Source organism: Haliaeetus leucocephalus, unplaced genomic scaffold, assembly GCF_000737465.1.
Source record: "Haliaeetus leucocephalus isolate CR32 unplaced genomic scaffold, Haliaeetus_leucocephalus-4.0 Scaffold741, whole genome shotgun sequence".
Classification (NCBI taxonomy): Eukaryota; Metazoa; Chordata; class Aves; order Accipitriformes; family Accipitridae; genus Haliaeetus; species Haliaeetus leucocephalus.
The window spans coordinates 5,673,045-5,693,182 of NW_010973177.1; the positions used below are offsets into that span (position 1 = coordinate 5,673,045).

General features: G+C 58.9%; 1 protein-coding gene across 3 annotated transcripts in view; it reads right to left on the minus strand.

Moving 5' to 3' along the window:
- The window catches only part of DYSF (dysferlin), a 100,241-nt gene extending 81,975 nt beyond the window's left edge, over positions 1 to 18,266 (minus strand). For 2 of the 3 annotated variants that reach the window (XM_010580810.1, XM_010580809.1), the window contains exons 1-21: positions 18,173 to 18,266; positions 15,956 to 16,011; positions 15,076 to 15,167; positions 11,963 to 12,068; positions 10,882 to 10,996; positions 10,538 to 10,731; positions 10,239 to 10,367; positions 9,478 to 9,540; positions 9,237 to 9,287; positions 9,113 to 9,143; positions 8,314 to 8,429; positions 7,976 to 8,102; positions 7,546 to 7,649; positions 6,529 to 6,597; positions 6,400 to 6,443; positions 6,182 to 6,262; positions 3,723 to 3,840; positions 3,292 to 3,405; positions 2,587 to 2,764; positions 1,855 to 1,979; positions 1,229 to 1,335 (exon numbers count right to left, since the gene is read on the minus strand). In XM_010580810.1, coding sequence (XP_010579112.1) covers positions 1,229 to 1,335; positions 1,855 to 1,979; positions 2,587 to 2,764; positions 3,292 to 3,405; positions 3,723 to 3,840; positions 6,182 to 6,262; positions 6,400 to 6,443; positions 6,529 to 6,597; positions 7,546 to 7,649; positions 7,976 to 8,102; positions 8,314 to 8,429; positions 9,113 to 9,143; positions 9,237 to 9,287; positions 9,478 to 9,540; positions 10,239 to 10,367; positions 10,538 to 10,731; positions 10,882 to 10,996; positions 11,963 to 12,068; positions 15,076 to 15,167; positions 15,956 to 16,011; positions 18,173 to 18,266 — 2,114 coding nt within the window. Of the gene's footprint in view, positions 1 to 1,228; positions 1,336 to 1,854; positions 1,980 to 2,586; positions 2,765 to 3,291; positions 3,406 to 3,722; positions 3,907 to 6,172; positions 6,263 to 6,399; positions 6,444 to 6,528; positions 6,598 to 7,545; positions 7,650 to 7,975; positions 8,103 to 8,313; positions 8,430 to 9,112; positions 9,144 to 9,236; positions 9,288 to 9,477; positions 9,541 to 10,238; positions 10,368 to 10,537; positions 10,732 to 10,881; positions 10,997 to 11,962; positions 12,069 to 15,075; positions 15,168 to 15,955; positions 16,012 to 18,172 lie in introns of all 3 variants that reach the window. The other variant, XM_010580808.1, reaches the window with a different exon arrangement.
- Positions 18,267 to 20,138: the final 1,872 nt, after the last annotated feature.

Below are 20,138 nucleotides of genomic sequence, written 5' to 3' on the forward strand. Positions count from 1 at the left end.
GGCAGAAGCCCAGGTGGACAGTGTGCATGGTCCTGCAGGCTGGTGGCTCTTGTGGAAGGGGCGGAGGACAACTGGTCCCAGCAGGTTTGGTGGCCTCAGGACAAGCAAGAAGGCCAAATTCTTGCTCTCTGCTGAGGTTAAGCAACAAGAGCCACCACACGAGCTCAGTGGCCAAGGACGTCCACCCGCCACAGCCACGGGTTGTCACCAATGGGGTGTCCCAGCCCAGTACAGGGCTGTCTCCACAGCTCGGCTGCTCTCCGCCTGCCTCCCGAGGCAAGAAAACTCCGAGAGGCATGGCAGCTCTCTTAATTCCCCTTGGCAAGGGCTTGCCAGGGCTAAAAACACACCAACGATCCTACTGTTGCCCTTCCCCAGATTGATGGCATGGAGCTGCTGCAGGAAAGTTGTGTGGCCAGGCATGGGACAGGACTTGGAGATCATCTTCACAGGCATACCTGAAGGGGAACTATGGTCCAAAGACCCTGGTGAGGCCAGTCCCTGAAACACCTTCCTGAGGGCTGAGCTGTCCTTGGGATAAAACGCTGTGGTCATACCGCAGCGATGCTCCCCAGAGAGGTTCCTCATCCTCACAAAGCGCAATCCAGCCCCAAAAAACAGGCTACGTGGAGGGAAAGCCCGTGGCACCCTGCCAGTCTCCCTTGAATGAATGTTCAAGTGCTTAGAAAAGCAAAGCAGCAGCAGATACCGCTGGTGCTGCCCATGGGGACAGAGGGATGGCTGTGCCATCCAGCCCTGCAACATCCCTGTCCCCTGGTCCAGCTGACGGACACACAACACCCATATGCAGCCAAACAACCCCTTTGGGTGCTCTGCACGGGTGCCTCCTACATGGTGCACGCAAGACTTAAGCAGGAACCCCCATCGGTGGCTCCTCACTCCACGAACCCCACCGTTCCTCTGGCTGGGCTGGCCTGGCTCTGGCTCCTGCCCCAACACAATGCTGCTCATTCAGGTAAGCCACGCTGCAGCCCTTGCATGAAGGCTGGAAATTTATGACTTGCCTTAAATGTCACCTTTTCAACTCCGTGCCTTGGCTTAGCAACCTTTGAAGCAAACATTACCAAATGACCGGTGTTTTTCAGAGGGGGGAAAAAAAAAAAGGAAAAAAAAAAAAAAAAAAAAGAAGTCGTCCTTTCCAAGATAAATAAGTGCTCTCGCAATAAACGGCATGAAAAGGCTCACATTCAAAACTGGCAGAAAATACCTGCAGTCGGCGATGATGTCATCCATCAGCTGGGCACCCAGGGCGTCCAGCTCACTCGGTGACCGGTTGGCCTTGAGAGCAAGGTGGACCTTCTCCAGGTTTGCTTCCTGCACGATAGGAGGGAAGAGGAGCTGCACAGTGGGGAACCCCCAGCACCCCGCTGAACCCCATGTCCAGGACCCTCCCAGCGAGTGCCGGGAGCTACTGCCCGTGATCAAAAACTCCAGCCTGGGTCCCACCATGTCTCTGCACCTCCGTTTTTGCTCCTGTTGGAGCTCCAGGGGAAACAACAGTGAAATACGGCCAGAAATCCCATAAATAGCTCAGGAGATGAAGGAAGGTCCTTGCCTCCTGTGCCTGCATCAGTAGGCGGGTGGGCGGCACGGCAAAGCACCGCATTGACACCCCACTCCCACCCCAGGTGGGATGAGGGTGGTCCCTTTCCCTCCATCACTCCACGGGCTGAGCAGGGCACCCGGGACGCCGACAGATTTCCCCTTTGCAGCACAAGAGTCATCAAACCCCAAACCTGACCCAGCCTGGAGATGGTCTCCATCCCCTCCCTGCTCCCCCAGGCAGGATGCAGAAAGGAGGTGGACAATGCTCCTTGCCACCACGGCACTCACCAGCCTGTCTGCTGCGTGGTGGAGGAGGTTTTGGGCATCAGTCCGATAGCTGATATCTTCCCAGTAGGATGACAACACCACCACGGGTTTCACGTTGCCCCAGGGCAGGTAGTAATACTGACAGCCTGGAGGGCAGAGCACACCCGTGAGCTTGTGATACTGGGGCGACGGAGCAGAGATGAAGGGGGCCAGTGCAGCATTTGGCCTTGGGCAGAAGCCCATCTCTGGGGTTCTTCTGGAGCAAGAGGGTGGGAATTATGTTCCCCAAACCCATGTGCAACAGAGCAATGCACACCAAGGGATGTGCATCCACCTCCACGGCTGCAGCAGCTCCTGCAGAGCAGTGAGGCCAGAAACCAGTAGAACAAACCCAGTGGGGTGAGAACATCTCACGCCAGAGCGAGAGCCCCAGAGGAGCCAGGGAAAGGCCACCCCAAAGCACCGGCTCTTCCTTGAAGAGAAATGGGCACTGTTAGGGCCCAAAAACCACTTCAAGCCAGCACACAGCTGAGAGAAGTAGTCCTGGCTTCCCCCCTCCACCCCTTCACAGCATGGCTGAGGTGGACAAGGACCTCTGGAGTCCATCTGGTCCAACCCCTGTTCAAGCAGGGTCACCTGGAGCAGGTTGTCCAGGACCACATCCAGTTGGGTTTTGAATATCTCCAAGGATGGAGACTCCACACCCTCCCTGGACAACCCATCCCAGCACTTGGTCACCCCCACGTTGCTCACCATCAAACACGGCGCGGCTGTACTGCGTGGTGGAGGCCAAGGGCAGGCAGGTGTTGTCGAATTTGTTGCCGTAGTTGCCAATGCTGACCTCAAACTGGATGGCATCGTCCACGTCTTGGAGCATGGTGGCCGAGTAGAAGGCAGCGAAGAGGGAGTACTTGCGACGGCGCAGGTACTTCTGCAACAGGCAGAAGGCTGTGTCAACGAAGGAGACATCGCTCTCCTGCGCACAGACTCTTTCCCTGGCACACGCCGACCCAGCAAAGCCTCCCAGATGGGAAGTTTATTGCAGGGAAGAAAAGCATATGTTGCAGCAAGGGAATTTTGAGTGAGATATTTAGGAAAAAAAACGACAAAGGAGGCGGCTAGAACTTCCCACAAAAAAACGCAGTTTAACCCTGGAGAAACGAACAGAAGGAGCACATCTGCAACAGCGCCTGAGTTGAGGCAAATCTCCCACTCCTCCATGTTCACCCTGGCCTGCTCTCTTCCATGCAACAGACCAGAGAGAGCAAGCTGGACACCGTGGGATGGAAACGCAGCAGGAGACACCCTCCCGGAGCTCACCCACCACTCCCCCACTCACAGGACATCACCCACCCAGGACCAACACTCGCGTCCCTTCCCTAGTGCCCCGCACGCCATGCTGCCGGAGGGCTGACCCCGGAGCCCATGGGGTCGGATACCCCACAGAGACCCCGTTACCTCCACCCGCAGGATGTCATCCGCGGAAATGTCCTCCACCTTCTGTTCCACGTGCTCCACCAGTTTGGTCTCCAGCTCCACCAGTATCCTGCCGCGATACGCGACTCCCTCGCCCTTGGGGTAGACCAGGGACAGGCGTCAGGACCCCGGTCCCCCCTCCCCGCAGGCGAGCTCTGCCTTTGCTTTCAGTGGGCTTCATTGCAGAGAAGCGAGATCAGGCAAAGTATTTCTGCAAGCGCTTCGAAGGTAGAGAGAGTTTGGGCAGCAGGGCAATATCAGGAGGCATTTAGGCAGCAGGAATAGCCAGTGCAGGGCAGAAAACGCGGTGCAGGCTCCTAATAACAAAGCCAGTTGGGGTTAATAGCAGCTTTCTTTCTGCAAGGAGGGGTGGCAGTTTAGTTTAGGTTGTGCTGGAAAGAAGCCGACATCACCTTTCCTAAATTGAGCGCCTCGTAAGGGTCGGGGAAGCCGGTGAACTCCCGGGGGCTGCCGTAGAGGTTGATATAGCAGGGACCGAAGGTCGGCAGGAACCCGAGCCCATCGTCCACTGGGGACCGCAGGGGAAAAGAGCCGTTAGAGAGTCCCGAAGGCACCTCGGGGACACGTCCCGCGGGGCTTCGCTGCAGGACCATGGGGACCACACGCATGCGGCTGGAAGCCACCAAAATGCTGTAGTTTTTCACCCCCTTTGAGTCCTACGACCGCTTACCTTTTTGCAGGAGAAAGACAAGGTGGATGTGGGACTGTGCGGCAGGCACAGAGCTTCCCCATCCCAGGAAGGGTCCCCAGAGAAGAAGAGCATCGCTTTGCTGGTGTGAACCAGCGTAGGGGATTTACACCAGCCAAGGAGCTGGCCCCATACTCCCCTTAAGACAGTAAGAGAGTGCTTGGAAGAGAATCGCTCATTTTTATGAAACCTCAAGCAGAAAGAGCAGCGGAGGGGCAGAAATCGTTTGCAGGGTCCTGCTCTGAGCTCCCGAGCCAGCTGCTGCCCACACACAGCTGGTTCAGCACACAACACACGCTAGACCATGAAGACACCGCTGCCCAACACGGGCACCCCAAATCCACTGTGGGGAAGGGCAGTGGGGAGGCTGAGCTGGAGCCGTCCCTTCCTCCCACCCAGGTGCCCAGGCTCGAGCACGATGCAGCCCTAACGGGAGCTGAACCGGCAAAACAATTACCAAGCAGCGATTGCAAACTGAGAGGCTAAGGGGACGTACGGTCTGAGGCTTTCAGAGGCTTCGCGAGAGCAGGAAATTCATCTGAGGCACAAAGAAATGGAGAGAGGTTAGGAAAGGCTGGCAGAGGAGCGTGGAAGAAGGATGGAGGGTTATGGGAAACGAGGGTGGATGCTCTCATGGGCTTTTGGTGCCAACTAAAGAGACAGAGAGAGAAAGGGGGAGGTTGTTACAGAGATTGGATATTAGGAAAAATTTTGTCACTGAAAGGGTTGCCCAGCACTGGAACAGGCTGCCCGGGGAAGTGGTGGAGTCACCATCCCTGGGGGTATTTAAAAGACGTGTAGGTGTGGTGCTTCGGGACAAGGCTTAGCGGTACACTTGGCAGTGTTAGATTTATGGTTGGACTCGGTGATCTTAAAGTTCTTTTCCAACCTAAATGATTCTGTGATTCTATAGCCCTATCACCTTCCCGGAGCCTGTGGGATTGGTATGAAAGAGGATTTCAGCATCCCTAAAGGATGCTGCTTGTGTTGCAAAAGCTGGATGAAGCCATGGGGCAGGGGGGGACTCATGGTTCCCCAGCACCTCCTCACAATCAAGTAGGTCTCAGGGGTGGGGTGGGGTGTCCTGGTCCCAGGCAGACCCCTCATAGCCTCCTCCTCCCTCCCCGGCCTCTCTCTCTCTCTTTCCAGCCCAGGCCAGGAGCTAAACTTTAACTGGGGAAGAGGTGGGGGCTGGACACACAAGCACCACAGTGGAGACCAGTGCTGCACCCCAACTCCACGCCTGCATGCACGGCCGGGCAGCACTGGGAGGGGACGTGGGCTGCGGGACACGTGGCTGCAGCTTTGCATCAAGCTCAAGCCCCGGTGGCTGCTACCAGTCCCGTCCCTACGGTGTGGGGATGCTCGTGATGAGGTGGGGGTTTGCAGGGAACCCGAGAGCCTCAGAGATGCACGAAGCAAAGGGAGCAGAGCGAGGGGAGTCCCAGTGGGGTTGCAGATGCCACCAAAGCTCATTAGCAGCAGGAGATGCTCACGCAGGTTAGGGCAACCTCTGCTCCTGGCCCTGCCGTGGCTCTCGGCAGCCTCACAACCGTGTCCCAGCTCCCTGCCCTCCCGTTCAGCACCGGTGACACAGTCGGTGTCAGCCAGCTGACCCCTGCCAGCCCCTCCGTGGTGGTCCTTTGGTTCAGAAAGCCCCTGGGACTTGAAAGAGCACCCTCAGCACAAGCTGGACCTGAACCCCCATCCCACCCTGTGACAGCCCCCAAAATGCCACCTAAGGAGGAGCCACCAGTGGGGGCACGCACGGGTGGGACGTGGCATCTTCCAGCACCGGTGACACCACTGCCCATCACCAACCGCACGGGGGAACACAGCCACCTCTGCTCGGCAAGGAAAAGAGGAAGCAAAACCTCTGGCACACCACAGTCATGCAGCTTCCCATCCCAACACCCCCAGGAGGACCTGGAGATCTTCAAAACCACAAACCGGGGGGGCCAGGTCCAACCCAAAAACAGACCACAGGATGGAGCAACCCCCAGCACCCCGTCCCACGTCTCCCCCAGCACCAGCGACTTGACAGGAACCATCCCGGCTGTGACATCCCCCAAGCCAACGCCAACCTCCAGCCACGAGCATGCAGTGCTCCTCCATGGCCATGCACCCCAAATCCTGTCCTGCTGCTCCCCCCACCTCTTCCCCTCCAGCTCCCCGCCGGGGGCCGAGATCTTCGACATGCAGAGGTAGGTGGTGCCGACAATATCATTGTGCGTCAGACGGTCCCTGCAACACAACCCGTGATGCCGTCGCACTGTGGACCTGGGGGGGGGTTGCCCATGGGGTCTCCCCCTGCCCACCCCGCTCCTCCAGCTCAGCCTTCCCCACAGGCAGCCCCCCCAGCAAGCCCCCTCCCCGCTCACCAGTCAGTCACCCGGATCCTCATCTTCTCACACATGGAAGGGAACTGGGAAAAGAGGGAGGGAGAGTTGTGGTGAGCGGCGGTGGGATCGGGCGGGCGGGGGGGGGCCGTGGCAGGCACCCGTGCTCACCATCACCGGCAGCGTCAGGCGCTGGTTCCACTGCGGGTTGGCGTTCTTCTCCAGGATCCTCGAGTAGAGCTGGAGGTGTGAGACGGGGAATGAAAAGTCAGCGTTGCCCCAGCACTTGCAGCTCACTCACAGCTGCGCTTCAGCAAAGCAGGGCTGCCGCACGCCACGTCCACGGAGCTGGAAAGATTCAGGTCCCCCAAAATACAGGTTCCATTTGATGGGTGGCCTGGCGGGGCTCTGCATCGCGTGGGCAAACCCCGTCTGGGCAGGAGGCAGAGGATGCTATGGGCTGCTCGGGGATCTCACCCCCCCCAGGACCACCAGAAACTTATTCCCTTCCCACTGTGGTTGCTCAGAATCATGTCCCAAGCCTCTGTTCCCCCACCCCCGGCACTGTCCCCAGGGGAACATTTATGGGCAGAGGAGACTTTCAGCCCTTTAGTGCTGCTGCGGATCAAAAGACAAGTGGCAGTTTGTGGGCATATCACTTGGCAAAGGCACTAGAGGGCACCTGGCAGCAAAGGGAGTGGGACAGGGCTCTGCAAAGCCACCAAAGCCACCTCCACATCCTGGCTGGTCATGGCGGGGGGGACATTTGGTGGTGTAGGGACAGCCAGCCTCTCGCTTCAGGCAGTGCCAAGAACAGCACAACCTTCCGCTGCTGCACTATCCCCCTTCCCCCAGGAGCTCAGCCTCTCCATTCCCATTTTTAATGCAACAGCACCACGAAGAGCCCAACAAAGAAATTACTCCGGTGCAGCCCAGCACGCTGTGTCCGGCAGCACCGCTCAGCTCCAAGCGTGCATGGGGACAGGGCTGGGGACATCAGCTGGGCTGCAGGACATTGCAATGCAGAGAGAAAGAAGATGGGGTGCGACAAGGACTGATGGGACCTTTGCAAAAGCTCCAGCAAAGCAAAGGAGCAAATTTTCCCCATGCTGGGACCAAACTTTCCCCATGCACAGCTGTCATCCCAGCCCCAGGGACCTGGACGGGCTCCCCGCTCCGGCCACTCACCGTCTTGCCCGCAAAGCTGACTTCCACGAAGGGATCAACAAGGTTCTTCTTGTTGCTCTCGAAGCCAAAAATCTGCCTGACGTTGTCCATGACGGCATCATCCACTGGGAGGGGAAAGAGATGCTGAAAGTTCATGAAAGCACATGGTGTCCAGATAGCCCCGGCTTTCCGTGCAGGCTGTCCCACCATGCGGGTTGCGCATCTCCATTGAGCCAGGTGGGGATGGTCAGGAGGCTAAATACCAGTTTGCACCAGTAAGAGACTTATCTCCCAGTACATTGCGACTGACCAGTATCTGCAAGGTCTTTGGACCAAGGCTATGGATAAAGTTTCCTTATCTGTGCCCTTACTCCTCTCTGGCAGGTTGCAACCCGCCACAATGCCAAGGGCCGGATCCGGCGCGCTCCAGCCCAGCAAAGGAAACACTTACTCTGGGGCAAGTCTTCGGCTTTGAAGATTTTCAGGCAGAAGTGAGCCCCTCTCAAGGTGACCCCAGTGGGGCGCAGGAGGTTGCCCTCGATGTCTTCCTTGTCTTCCGAGACCTCCTTCTTCTCCAGCTGCGGGACAACAGGACAAGAGGAAAACATGACCACGCTTCCCAGAAGTCCTGAAATGAGCAGCAAAATCCCAAAATCCAGCACTTTGCCCCCAAAATGGAGGAAGATCAAAGCCGCAGCTTCCCTGGGAACAGCCATGGGGTTTGGTGGCCCAGGGCAGTGGAGTACCAGGGTTGGAAGGTCCCCCCATCGCAGCCAGGGCAATACTCACAGGAGCTTCATCTCCAGGCCCCAGCACGAACAGGCTGACTTTCAGATAGCCCTTGGCCCCCGCGGAGAAGTCCTCTGGGTCAGAGAGCAACAGCCATTTTCTGAGGAACGCGTGTTCTAGGGGAGAAAAGAGATTGAGACCCCTGCGCTGGTCCTCAGACATGCAGGGAGATGGCTTCAAGGATGCTGTTGGGTGGGGGTTTTATAATAAATACTATGTTCCTTTTATATAGAATAGAATAGGTTTACAGTTGGACTCAATGATCTTTTCCAATCTAAATGATTTATGATTCTATGATTCAGTTGGCAGGGAACTACAACAATCATCTAGTCCAACTGCCTGATCACTTCAGGACTGACCAAAAGTTAAAGCATGTTATGAAGAGATTTGCCTTGTAGGTCTTAATTTTTTACAGCTAAAATTACCGAGCTTTTCTCTGCAGTGATTAGGGTAGGAAATCTATCTTCATGATAAAACTGTCTTCGAGAGAAAATAAAAGATGAAATAATGAGCAGGGCTCAAGATAAAAAACTTGAGTCAGGCTGCGCTGGTGGGGGTTTCTGCCAGCGAGTTGGTGGTACAATGATTTGAAAGCCTCGAGGACGTACATCTTGGGAAAGGGAAGAGAAATGGGTGGTGATGATGGATATAGGGACACGTCTGGGTCCATATATGGGAAAGCTGTGGGGTGTGTGTGTATCCCCTATGTTTGGCCCAAAAAAAAGGGTTTTCCAGAGCAATCCCAACCCAGCCGCGGGAGGTAACCCTGGCCTGGACCCCAAACGCGCTCTGGGCTCACTTGGCTCGGAGTAAATGGTCTCGACGTCCATCTGTGCAATGAAACAAAAAAGAAATGCCAGCGTTCACCCCATGGGTCAGTGTGGCAGAAAACAGGGGGGGAAGAGGAGAGAGGGTGGCCTTACTCGAAACTCCCCGATCACAGAGTCTGTCCGGAAAGACCGAGAGTCCACAACCTGTGGGATGAAAATAAGGAAAAACAGTAAATACAGCCCAAATCCTCCCAGGGTGGAGGACCCTGCTACATGCCTGCCTGGGAAATGGGGGGACGCTTCCCGGGGCACTGTGGGGAGGGGGACAGGGCGATGACCCCGAGCATTGCGCCAGCCCTTCCGATGGGCAGGACCAACATTTCCTGAAGCTCACCGTGATAAAGATGGGTGCGTCGAACAGCTCGGCCGGTGACTCGAAGATGTTGAAGAAGAAGGTCTGTAGGAAAGAGGGGTGAGGGTGCAAGGTGGAGGTCTGCCCCAGCCTCCCCGCCAGGGCATGTTCGCACCTCCCAGCCTCTCCCATGCCCCCAACTCTGCAGGCTGGAGCCTCTTCCCCTCCTCTTAGGAGAGCCCCCACCCCATTAATAGCAATAGCCCCCCGAAGGGGCTGTGCTGGTGACTTTGGTGCACCCCAATGAGCAACATCCTCCAGTTTGCTTTTGCTGGGCTGGTTGACAAAAGCACATCCAGACCAGCTCTCCTGGGGGTCTCCAAATAAAGCACAGGGGCAGGTTGAAGCAGGCTTTGGGGACATCCCAAAAGGCAGGCTTGAAGCATCTGCTTTGGGGACAAGCCCGAGCGTACCCATCCTGCAAGCCCGGCTGCATTGCCCACCCCTGCCTGTGCACAGCCTTGCTCAGGACATGCCACCAGGATCCTACTGGTGGCTCTGGGACACATGAGTCACCTTGGGAAGGTGACCAAGATGAGCTCTGCACGAAGGCAGGGGATGCTGGATCTGCCAAAGGGCTCCCTGCTGCTGTCTGAGCTTCTCTCCCGTTGAAGTCCCCATCGCCACGTCCCAGCCTCTGGGCTGCACCGGGGTTTCCATCACTCGGGACCCCAACCCATCATGCTCCTGAGCCTTTCCTGCCACCCCCAGGCACACCCAGAGCAGAGACACCCCCCCCTCACCTCATCAAAGAAGGGGCTGTTGCCTTTGCGTATCCTCGTCCTCTTGGTCTGCCCGGCGGCCGTCACCTTCACCACGGGTCTGATGTTGACCCCAGGGAGCTGCCGGCCCTCGATGACCCTCACCCTGATCTGGGACGGGAGGGAGGACAGGGCAGGGAGTCACTGGGGTGAGTCCTACCCTTGGGATGGGCACCTCAGGGGGTGTCTCAGGTAACGAACCCCCCCCATAGGGACAGGCTGGGGGGCCCTGGGGAGGTGGGTTCAAGGAGAGCAGCTCATCCCCACCAGCCTCGTCTCACCTGGAAGTCCTGCGGCTTGTTGGAGAGAGGCTTTTTGGGAGAGCTCCTCCTCCTCTTCAACCCCTGGACGTGGTGCATGGGGGGCTTGTGGGGCAGCGAGGGGGGCTCGGATCCCGGTGGCCCCGAGGAGGAGGAGGGCTCCGTCTCATCCCCCGTTGCCGCCTGATCCTCCGTCTCCTCCTCTCCAGCCGTCTCTGCGTGGGGCGAGAAAGAAGATGGGAGGACGTGAGCAAAGTGGGGCCAGGCATCGCGGGACTGCAGGGTGAGGGGTCTGGCTGCAAAAAACGTGATGCTACGGGGGGACGCATCCACCCCTGGTGCTACACGCGAAGGTTTCTGGTTACCAGTGACCGTGTCAGGCTCAGCAGCAGCCGGTGCTGGCTCAGGGGGGGCCGGAGGGGGAAACAAGGGGGCAGCTCCCGGTGGGGGGATGTAGGACACTTGCAGGATGAGGAAAGCCTGGAAAAAAGGAAATAATCATTATACGGGTGTCCAGAAACGCTCTCCCGGGGTCTGAGCCTCGGTGCCAGATGCCACCCATGATGTTCTGCCTAGGCGTGGGGGATGCAGCCGAAACAGCGGCAGCAACTCCACAAACGCTGGGAAAAAAGGGACAGAGCAGGGAGAAGCGTCCCAGGGCCCACGGGAGCACCAAGGACATGCAGGGTCCCAGCGGGGTGACCACCCGGTCCCCATCCCGCTAGATGGCAGCCCCAGGCCGGGCTGAGCCGGGGCCGGACGCTGCATCCGCCGGGAAGGGAGAAGGAGGGAGGGAGATGCGGAGGCAGAGCCGGGGAAAGGCTCAAGGAGAAGGGAGCTGCAGAAAGGGAGACGCGAGATTTAACGGGCTGCGAGGGGTGCTCCCAGTGCTCCCCGCAGAGCCCACCGGCCGCCTGGCAAGGACACCCCTGTCTCAGGGGTGCACAGGCTGCAGCCCCCGCCAACATCCATCCTGCAAAGAGGTTTCACCCATCTGCTGCTGGGGTGTCCCCAGCAAAGCTCTCCCCAGGCTTCAGGGCGAGGAGGAGAGGGGGACACGTGGGATGCGGGGAGGTGAGTCCCCCAGCACGGCACAGGGGTCCCCGTGCGAGCACGGACTGAGCATGTTCCTGCTGCCCCAGCCACCGGGTGGTCTGCTTGTTGAAAATGAGCCCAGGATGGTCTCCAAGTGGTCTCCAACTGGGAGCCGCAACTGGTAAGGATATTGCTCAGACTGGTCCCCAGCTGGGAGCTGCAACTGGTAGCAACAGCATTCACAGTGGTCTCCAACTGGGAACTGCAACTGGTAGGGATATTGATCAGACTGGTCCCCAGCTGGGAGCTGCAACTGGTAGGGACATTGCTGAGACTGGTCCCCAGCTGAGAGCTGCATCTGGCAGGGATATTGCTTAAACCGGCCTCACTGGTCCCCGTGCAGGGACTCACCCCGGTGCTCTGCTTCTTGGTGTCCAGCAAGGGGAGGTTGTAGGAGGCCGCCAGGCTGGGGGAGGACAGGACATCTCGCAGGGGCACTCGGGCTTCTCCCAAAAACCTGGGGGTGAAGAGCAATCCGGGAGTCAACAGGGGAAGGGGCCGAGGAGCCACGGCTGGGGCAAACCCGGGCACCAGCAACCGACCTGGAGGGCAAGGAGAGGAGGACGCGCTTGCCAGCATCCCCGGCTGGCAGCTGCCCTGGGAGAATGGGAACGGGCATCGGGGGACTCTGACCAAGCCAGGGGCAAGCATCTCTGGGGACTTTGTCCCCTTTTTATCAAGGAAAAGCACCTAAAAGCCCACGCTGAGGAACCAGGAGCCATAAACCGAAGCGCTGATGGATTTTTCTTTGCCAGCGCAGAAGAGAGACACAAGGGGTTGGGGGTTTCACTGGAGATGGGTGAGATCATTGCTGGCAGCCGAGGCTGGTGTCTCTGTGCCACCATCATCCAGGAGGACTTTAAACCACCATAAAATTGATATATCCCCTATTGCGTTTCAGCTCCTCCCTGGTGTTCAGCTTCTGGTTAACCCTTCCTGCGCCATGCCACCTCCCACCCCAGCCAGCAGTGCCAGTTCACCGGGGGAAGAACCAGGGCTGGCCGGGGAGCGGGTCCAGTGCTGCTGCCCAGCTCCTCGCCCAGAGCCAGGAAAGCCCTCAGACCGCTTTGTGCTGTCCTAACAGTGCGATGAGATCACGGAGCAGATCCTCCTGGGGATGGACGAGGAGCCGACCGAGAGCCCATGGGTCAGGATGAAAGGGAGGGCAGGGATGGGTGACATCTTGGGGGGGTCTGCTACTGGCCACCCGACCAGGAAGACTGAGCGGATGAGGCCTCTACAGACAGAGGGGAGCAGCCTCTCATTCACAAGCCCTGGTCCTCGAGGGGTTTCAACCACCCCAGTACCTATCTGTTGGAGGGACAACACGGCACGGCACAAGCAATCCGGGAGGTTCCTGGAACACGTTGATGACAACTTCCTTCTCCAAGCGGTGGAGGAGCCAGCGAGGAGAGGTGCCACGCTGGGCCTTGTTCTCACCAACGAGGAGGGGCTGGTGGCGAATGGGAAGCTCAAGGGCAGCCTTGGCTGCAGTGACCATGAAATGGTGGAGTCCAAGATCCTTCGGGCAGCGAGGAGGGCGCACAGCAAGCTCACTGCCCTGGACTTGAGGAGAGCAGACTTTGGCCTCTTCAGGGATCTGCTTGGGAGAGTACCATGGGATAAAGCCCTGGGGGGAAGAGGGGCCCAAGAGAGCTGGCCGATATTCAAGGGTCACCTCCTCCAAGCTGAGGAGCGATGCACCCCAACAAAGAGGAAGTCTGGCAAAAACACCAGGAGGCCTGCATGGATGAACAAGGAGCTCCTGGACAAACTCAAACACAAAAAGGAAGCCTACAGAGGGTGGAAGCAAGGACAGGTAGCCTGGGAGGAATACAGAGAAATTGCCCGAGCAGCCAAGGATCAGGTTAGGAAAGCTAAAGCCCTCATGGAATTCAATCTGGCCAGGGACGTCAAGGGCAAGAAGAAAAGCTTCTATAGGTACGTCTGTCATAAAAGAAAGATGAGGGAAAATGGGGGCCCTCTCCAGAAGGAAAGGGGAGACCTGGTTACCCGGGACATGGAGAAGGCTGAGGTACTCAACGACTTTGTTGCCTCAGTCTTCCCCGGCAAGGGCTCCAGCCGCACCACCCAAGACGCACAAGGCAAAGGCAGGGAGTGGGAGAATGAAGAGCTGCCCGCTGTAGGAGATCACGTTCGAGACCATCTAAGGAACCTGAAGGTGCACAAGTCCATGGGACCTGATGAGATGCAGCCGCGGGTCCCAAGGGAACTGGCAGATGAAGTGGCTAAGCCACTATCCATCATGTTTGAGAAGTCGAGGCAGTGCGGGAAAGTTCCCACTGACTGGAAAAGGGGAAACATAGCCTCCATTTTTAAAAAGGGAAAAAAGGAAGACCCGAGGAACTACAGGCCAGTCAGCCTCCGGCAAGATCATGGAGCAGCTGGGAGCAAAAATCCACCATCACCTTCGTGACAGAGAGGGGACCATTCGCAAGAGCATCGTGGTCCCTATGGGCCATGGCAGGGCGGCTGCTCCCCACGCAGACAGACAAAATCTCCCTGCGCCAGGAGTCGGGACCCTTCTCCCATCCTCCTCTCTCTATTTATAGAGACGCACAACGCCACCGAGCTGGACCAGACCCAGTTTCCACCTCCCTTGGCCTCCAGCCCAAGAGCAAATCCAGCATCATCTCCAGCCCTGGAAATGGGATCCTTCGCACTGGGACCGTCCACCCCATCCCAGCCGGAGCAGGGCAGCAGGTTCCCACCCTCTGCTGCCCAAAAATAAACTACTTCCTACATTTTTTTCCCCTGTGCAAGCAGCGATCCCAGCTGAAGGAGCCCCGCGTACAGACGTGGATTGCCGGAGGGTGGCCGGGCTGTGTGTCCCGGGGCTGAAGGTGGCATCACCGCCGGCTCTCGCCCTCCTTCCTACCACAGCCGCTACGAGGAGGGAGACCCCGACACCGTGGGGAAAACTCCGCTGCCACCGGAGCGAGGGACACCAGGAGCTGCCGTGAGAAAGGAAGCCGCCCCGGGCTGTTTGTTTTGCAAACGCCGCCCTTCCCAGCTCCGGCGGCAAAGTGTGTTCGGGAAAGGAGCTTGGCTGCTGTCTCACACCTCTCGGGCCAAGTGCCCATCACCGGGGCCTCGAGGCGCCGGCATCGCTCCCGAGGCAGGCGGCCGTGCTGGTACAGCAAGCCCGGGGGAGGCAGCGGGCACAAGGGTCCCTTGTGCGCTCCCTGCCCTCAAACGCTGGTTTTTCTCCCTGGCCGTCGAGTGAAGCAGCCCAGAAATGCGGCTCTCGCCTCCCACCAGCCACAAAGGGCAGTCGGCACCGGGGAGCAAGGCGTGGAGCCCGAGGAGAGCCCGAATGCCCCTCGCCGCCCACGCCAGCCCCCTTGTGCAAAGCCTCGGGCGTGCACGCGCGTGTGCAGGGGCTGCGCCGGTGATGGGAGCGGGGCAGGGGGCTCGCGCCCAGCACCCGACGCTTCTCCCACCTGTTTCTCCCCACGGTTTCATGGTCTTTCACGACGACGGTGAGCTCAGCACCCGGGTCCAGGGGAGCTCCCTTCAGGTCCCACTCGAAGCCCTGGAGGGGAGGAGAGGAGAGCCAGGGTCAGCGCCCAGCTGGGACCGTGATGCTCACACAGGCATTGACCAGCTCCGGCACCACCATGGGCTCGAGGAGGAGAACCAAAACGCCAGACCGGCTTCACCATCGCCGTGCTGACAGCTCCAACCCGGCCCCTCGGCACAAACCTCGGCACCACATGTACCCTGAGCAAAATTTCCCAGCACAGCCACAGAAAAAATATTCCCCAGGCAAAGGCCTTCTCCTCATAATGGATTAAAAGTGAAGGAGAAAACGATGGGAGCTGGCACGCAGCATTTCTGCACCAAAAAGGTGTTAGTTTGCTCACCAAAACCCTTTTTCTTTTAGTTTTGACCCACAAAAGTACAGGTCAGGGTTAGAAGGAAGAAGGTGCTGGAAAAAATAGTCTCCCCTGGGCCAAGCTGATGAGTAAAACACACTTGTTTTCCCCTCGAGCTGCAATATTTTTAAACAGCTTCTTTTAATGTGCGTGCTTAGCCCTGATAAGATCTTGATGAAAGGGGAAAAGGCTGGAGCAAAGGGCCGCGCGGAGCTGGCTCGGTCCCGCTCCTCCACTGCCAGTGCCCAGAATTTCGGATACGAAGCTGCTCCTGATGAGGACTGACTCCAAACCCTCCATGGGGTGACAACCCCCGGGCATCACCGGACCCCTGCAAGCCCCTTGTGCTTGGGGCACCTTGCTGGGCTTGCACCCGGGCCCCACAGCACCCTCCATCCCCGACTGTTCCCCGCGGGGATGGGGACAGGGATAGGGACACGCTCACCTCGTTCCATACGGGGTTCACGTTGTTCTTGATGACTTTAGTTCTCTTCTTCACACCTGCAGGGAGAAAACATGCATGGGTCAGACCAGTTTCCCCACCAAACTGCGGGGAAAAAAAACAAAATTCCGGTCCCCCTCGTGCACAGGTGGGGTCAAGAGCCTCCAGCGACACCCGCAGCTCCCAGGAGCAGGATCAGGCCCTGCTCCTTGCACACATCCTTGCACAGATGGGCTCCGGGACCCCGCTTCGAGCCCCAGCCCTGCCACAAGCCTTGCTGGAAAACCCCAGGCAAGTCATGTCAGTGGGTTGTGCCTCAGTTTCCCCATGAGCAGGGCAGAGAGGAGGCTCCCAAAGGCTGCTGGGTGGGTTTTCGGGCTGGAAGGTGCCACGGAGGACCCAGACATCATCCTCCCTCCTCCCAAACCTCAGTACAGTCCCAGAGGGGACCCAGATTCCCTGTGACAAGGGTCGGATGCTTGAACGTTGAAGGGGGGGGGGTTGGCCCACTGACACCCCCAAACGATGCAATGGGATGCTGTCACCCAGTCTCAGGATCACAGCCATCCAGGGGACTGGAATTGGGCAGCAGCAGTTAAAAGCAACCCAAAGCCAACGTCCTGAGGAGCCCTGGTGCCAGGGGGGGGCTCCAGCCCTGCCCAAGGAGCCCCCCACAAAGCCCCAGCTGCACCCCAAAACCACGACCCTCACATCACACCAAAAACTGGCCAAATGCCCTCTGGGCCCCCAGGGGCCACATCATGGGAGGGACCGGGGGGAAGAGGAAAAGGAAGAGCCGAACAATAGCGGTGACTCAAACCCCGGGGGACACCGGCCAGGCGCCCTGTAGGTCCCTATAGAGATATATATATACATAGGTACCCCAGGCTGTGGATACGGCACACCACGGGGCTGGTCGGGAGCCCAAGCCACTCACTCAAAATATTCTCCTTTTTTTTTATTTTAGCATTGCTAAATTAACCTTTTTCTATTTCAGGTTTTAAAGAATCTCTGCTAAACCTCCCAGCCCCGAGCTGAAGCGGCCGCCGGAGCCAGGCTGGGGCCGGGAGGGAGGCAGAGCTGCCATCGCCCTGACACGGCACCTCTGGACAGCGTCACCGAGCCCAAGAGACATCAAACACCCTCAATTTAAGGCACGTCTCCTGCTTATGCCTCATCTTCATGGGACGCAGAGCTCTGGAATTCCCCCTGCATTCTCGGGACCATGATTTGGCTGACGAGAGCTGCCTTCTGCCTTGGCAGAGGATGGATGGAGCCCACCCTGGGACAGCACCCACAGTGGGATGAACACACGAGGGGTCCCGGGGCCAGTGGAGCCAGCCGGGCAGGGGCCGGCGGCAGGACCGTTCCCCCCACCCACCCCACGCAGCACAGGAAAGGCTGGGTCAGAAGCCACTCATCCCTTTCGTTTCCTTATTTTTTTTTTCTAAAAATGGACATTTTCCACCGCCAGGAAACGGCTGCCAAAAAAAAAAAAAGCAACATCCTCCGGTGAGTGCTTTCGAGGTGCAAAGGCAACACTCCCTTCCCGGGACCTCCATCCTCCAGTACAACAGCAATGGGATAACCCCCTAGATCAGGGGTTATTTTTATCAGTCTCGGATTAGTAATTAAAAGACCGTAACGAAAGCAAAGCACAAGAGCGACTGAGAACACCCAAGGCAGCAGTACCCTGCAGCAAAGCCGCATCCTCCTCTTTGCCGGGGCTCACCCCTGTCACCCCAACAATTTTAGATGCTGTGACACTGGGTGGCAGCGCTAAATGACTGTCCCCAAATCCCGTCATCCCCCCCCCAACGGGAAAAACCCTTGAGGCAACGGGATTTCTCGCTGTCACCCACGATCCTGCGCACCCCAAAATCATAGAGGAAGAGCGATAAAATTCACAGCCCAACCCCAAGGATCCTCGGACACGCCGGTGTCATGTGTGTGAGCACGGCACCGGGATGCATCAGAGGGTGGGGATGGCTACGGCGCATTCGGTGGTGGGGTGCAGGGGGGGGGAATTTTGCAAGGATTTAGGACAAGGATAGAGCTTTAGCAAAGCCCGGCTTCTGCGGGGCGCCCGGCCAGGACGTATGTCCCGGCCGGGCGCCCCGCAGAAGCCGGGCTTTGCTAGAAGGGGGCTGCAAAAGCAGGCAAGAGTCTGGCAAAGCAATAATCCTGCCCACCCCAACCCAGATTTGGGGATCCCCTCACCTCGGAAAGTCAGGCTGGCCACCGGGTCGCTTTGTTTGTCCCCCTTCTCCAAGTTGGGGAGATGGCTGGCTCGTTGGACTAAGCAACGCAGCATGGTTGGGAGATGGAGCAGGGCACCGTAAGGCCAAACCGGGCTCAGTCCGGGGCAGGATCCGGTCGTTTCCCCCCTCCATCGCCACCTCCCCCGTCCCGGCCCTCCCCGGTGGGTGGAGAAGGTGCCCGGGAGGCGACACGAAGCGCCTCGGCGCGGCAGCTCCGGAGGTTGCAAGACCCGGGATGCCGGGAGCCACCGGGGTACCAAAGACCCGGGAACCGGGGATGCTGCGAGCTCCGGGGATGGTAGATTAAATCACCGGGATCTGGGGATGCTGCAGGCTCTGAGGATGCCTGAGCACCGGGATCCAGGGTTGCTGCGAGCTCCAGGGATGGTAAATAGATCACCGGGATCCAGGGTTGCTGCGAGCTCCAGGGATGGTAAATAGATCACCGGGATCCAGGGATGCTGTGAGCTCCAGGGATGGCAAATAAGTCACCAGGATCTGGGCATGCTGCAAGCTCCAGGGATGATAAATTAAATCATTGGGAACCAGGGATACTGCTAAGCCCGAGGATGCCCCAGCACCAGGATCCAGGGGCGCTGCGAGCTCTGGGGATGGTAAATATATCACCAGGATCTGGGGATGCTGTGAGCTCCGGGGATGGTAAATAAATCACCAGGATGTGGGGATGCTGCAAGCCCTGGGGTTGGTAAACAAATCGCCAGGACCCGGGCATGCCCTGGGGATGGTAAATCACCAGGACCAGGGATGCTGCAAGCCCCAAGAGTGCAAAAGCACGAGCATCTGGGGGTGCTGCAAGTTCGGGGTGACCAAGCACCTGGACCTGGGGGTCCCGTGAGCTGCAGGGATGCCCGAATAGCAGACGCGGGGGTGAACCACCCCTGGGGATGCTGGAGCAGCAGGACATGGGAGATGCCACACGCACAAGAGCCTGGTGACGCTGGAGCACCAGGACCCCCCAGGGGTGTCACACCACAGGGCTGCAGACCATCAGCACCCCTGCGATGGGGCAAGCCGGGGGGCTCCCACACCCGGGGCTGCCACGCCACTGGGGACACGTCAGCCTGGGGGGGGTCCCACTGCTGGGTGGGGGCTCTGAGCACCCCACAGCACCGGCACCCCGGCAGAGCTCTCACCGCAAACCCCCCTTTGGGCTGAGGTGCAGCCAGCACCCACCCCCCTGGGTCCAGCTGACACCGGTGGCTGGGGTGGGGGGGTCCACGTTCCCCCCGTCACCCCTTTCCCTGTCCCCTGGAGCAGAGGCGGGGGCCGTCCCCTTGTCACAGCCCCCGTGCGCTGCCGGCTGGCAAGGACAAGGGTGTGTGGGAAGGAAGAAGCTGCTGCTCAGGCCCAGCGGGCGAGGGGCTTCCCATGGCCATCACGACACACGGGGACACCGTGACGGTGGGACGGGGACCTCCGTGGCACGAGGAAGGTTCCCCCCCCGGCCACAGAGCCAGGCACGACTGCCTGGGAGACGCGGGCGCAAGCACACGAGCGCTGACAACGCGGCCTCTCTTCTCCAGCTCGTCGCATCCCCTACAACAACAAACCCCAGCAAGATGCTTTTTCATCCCAAGGATGCCCGGAGCGTCGCAGACGAGCTGTGACCCGTCAGACGCTGCCTCCTTTCTCCTTGTCACCCCTCTGGGGGGAGGATTTGGGAGCGAAGCTGGCGCTGGATGGGTCCCGGGAGGTTGCAGGCTGGTTCCCCCGTGACCACCGTCACCATCGCAGGGGACCGGGGACATACACGTATGGGGGGCCCGGCACGGCCCCCTCGCGCCCTGCCCAGCCCCAAACACCGTCTTCTCATGGGGACACACGGTGAAGCCCCCAGGCCTGGCGCAGCAATGGCCCAACCGTGGGGTGCAGCCAGATGGGGCCCGCTGTGACCCTGGGGGGGG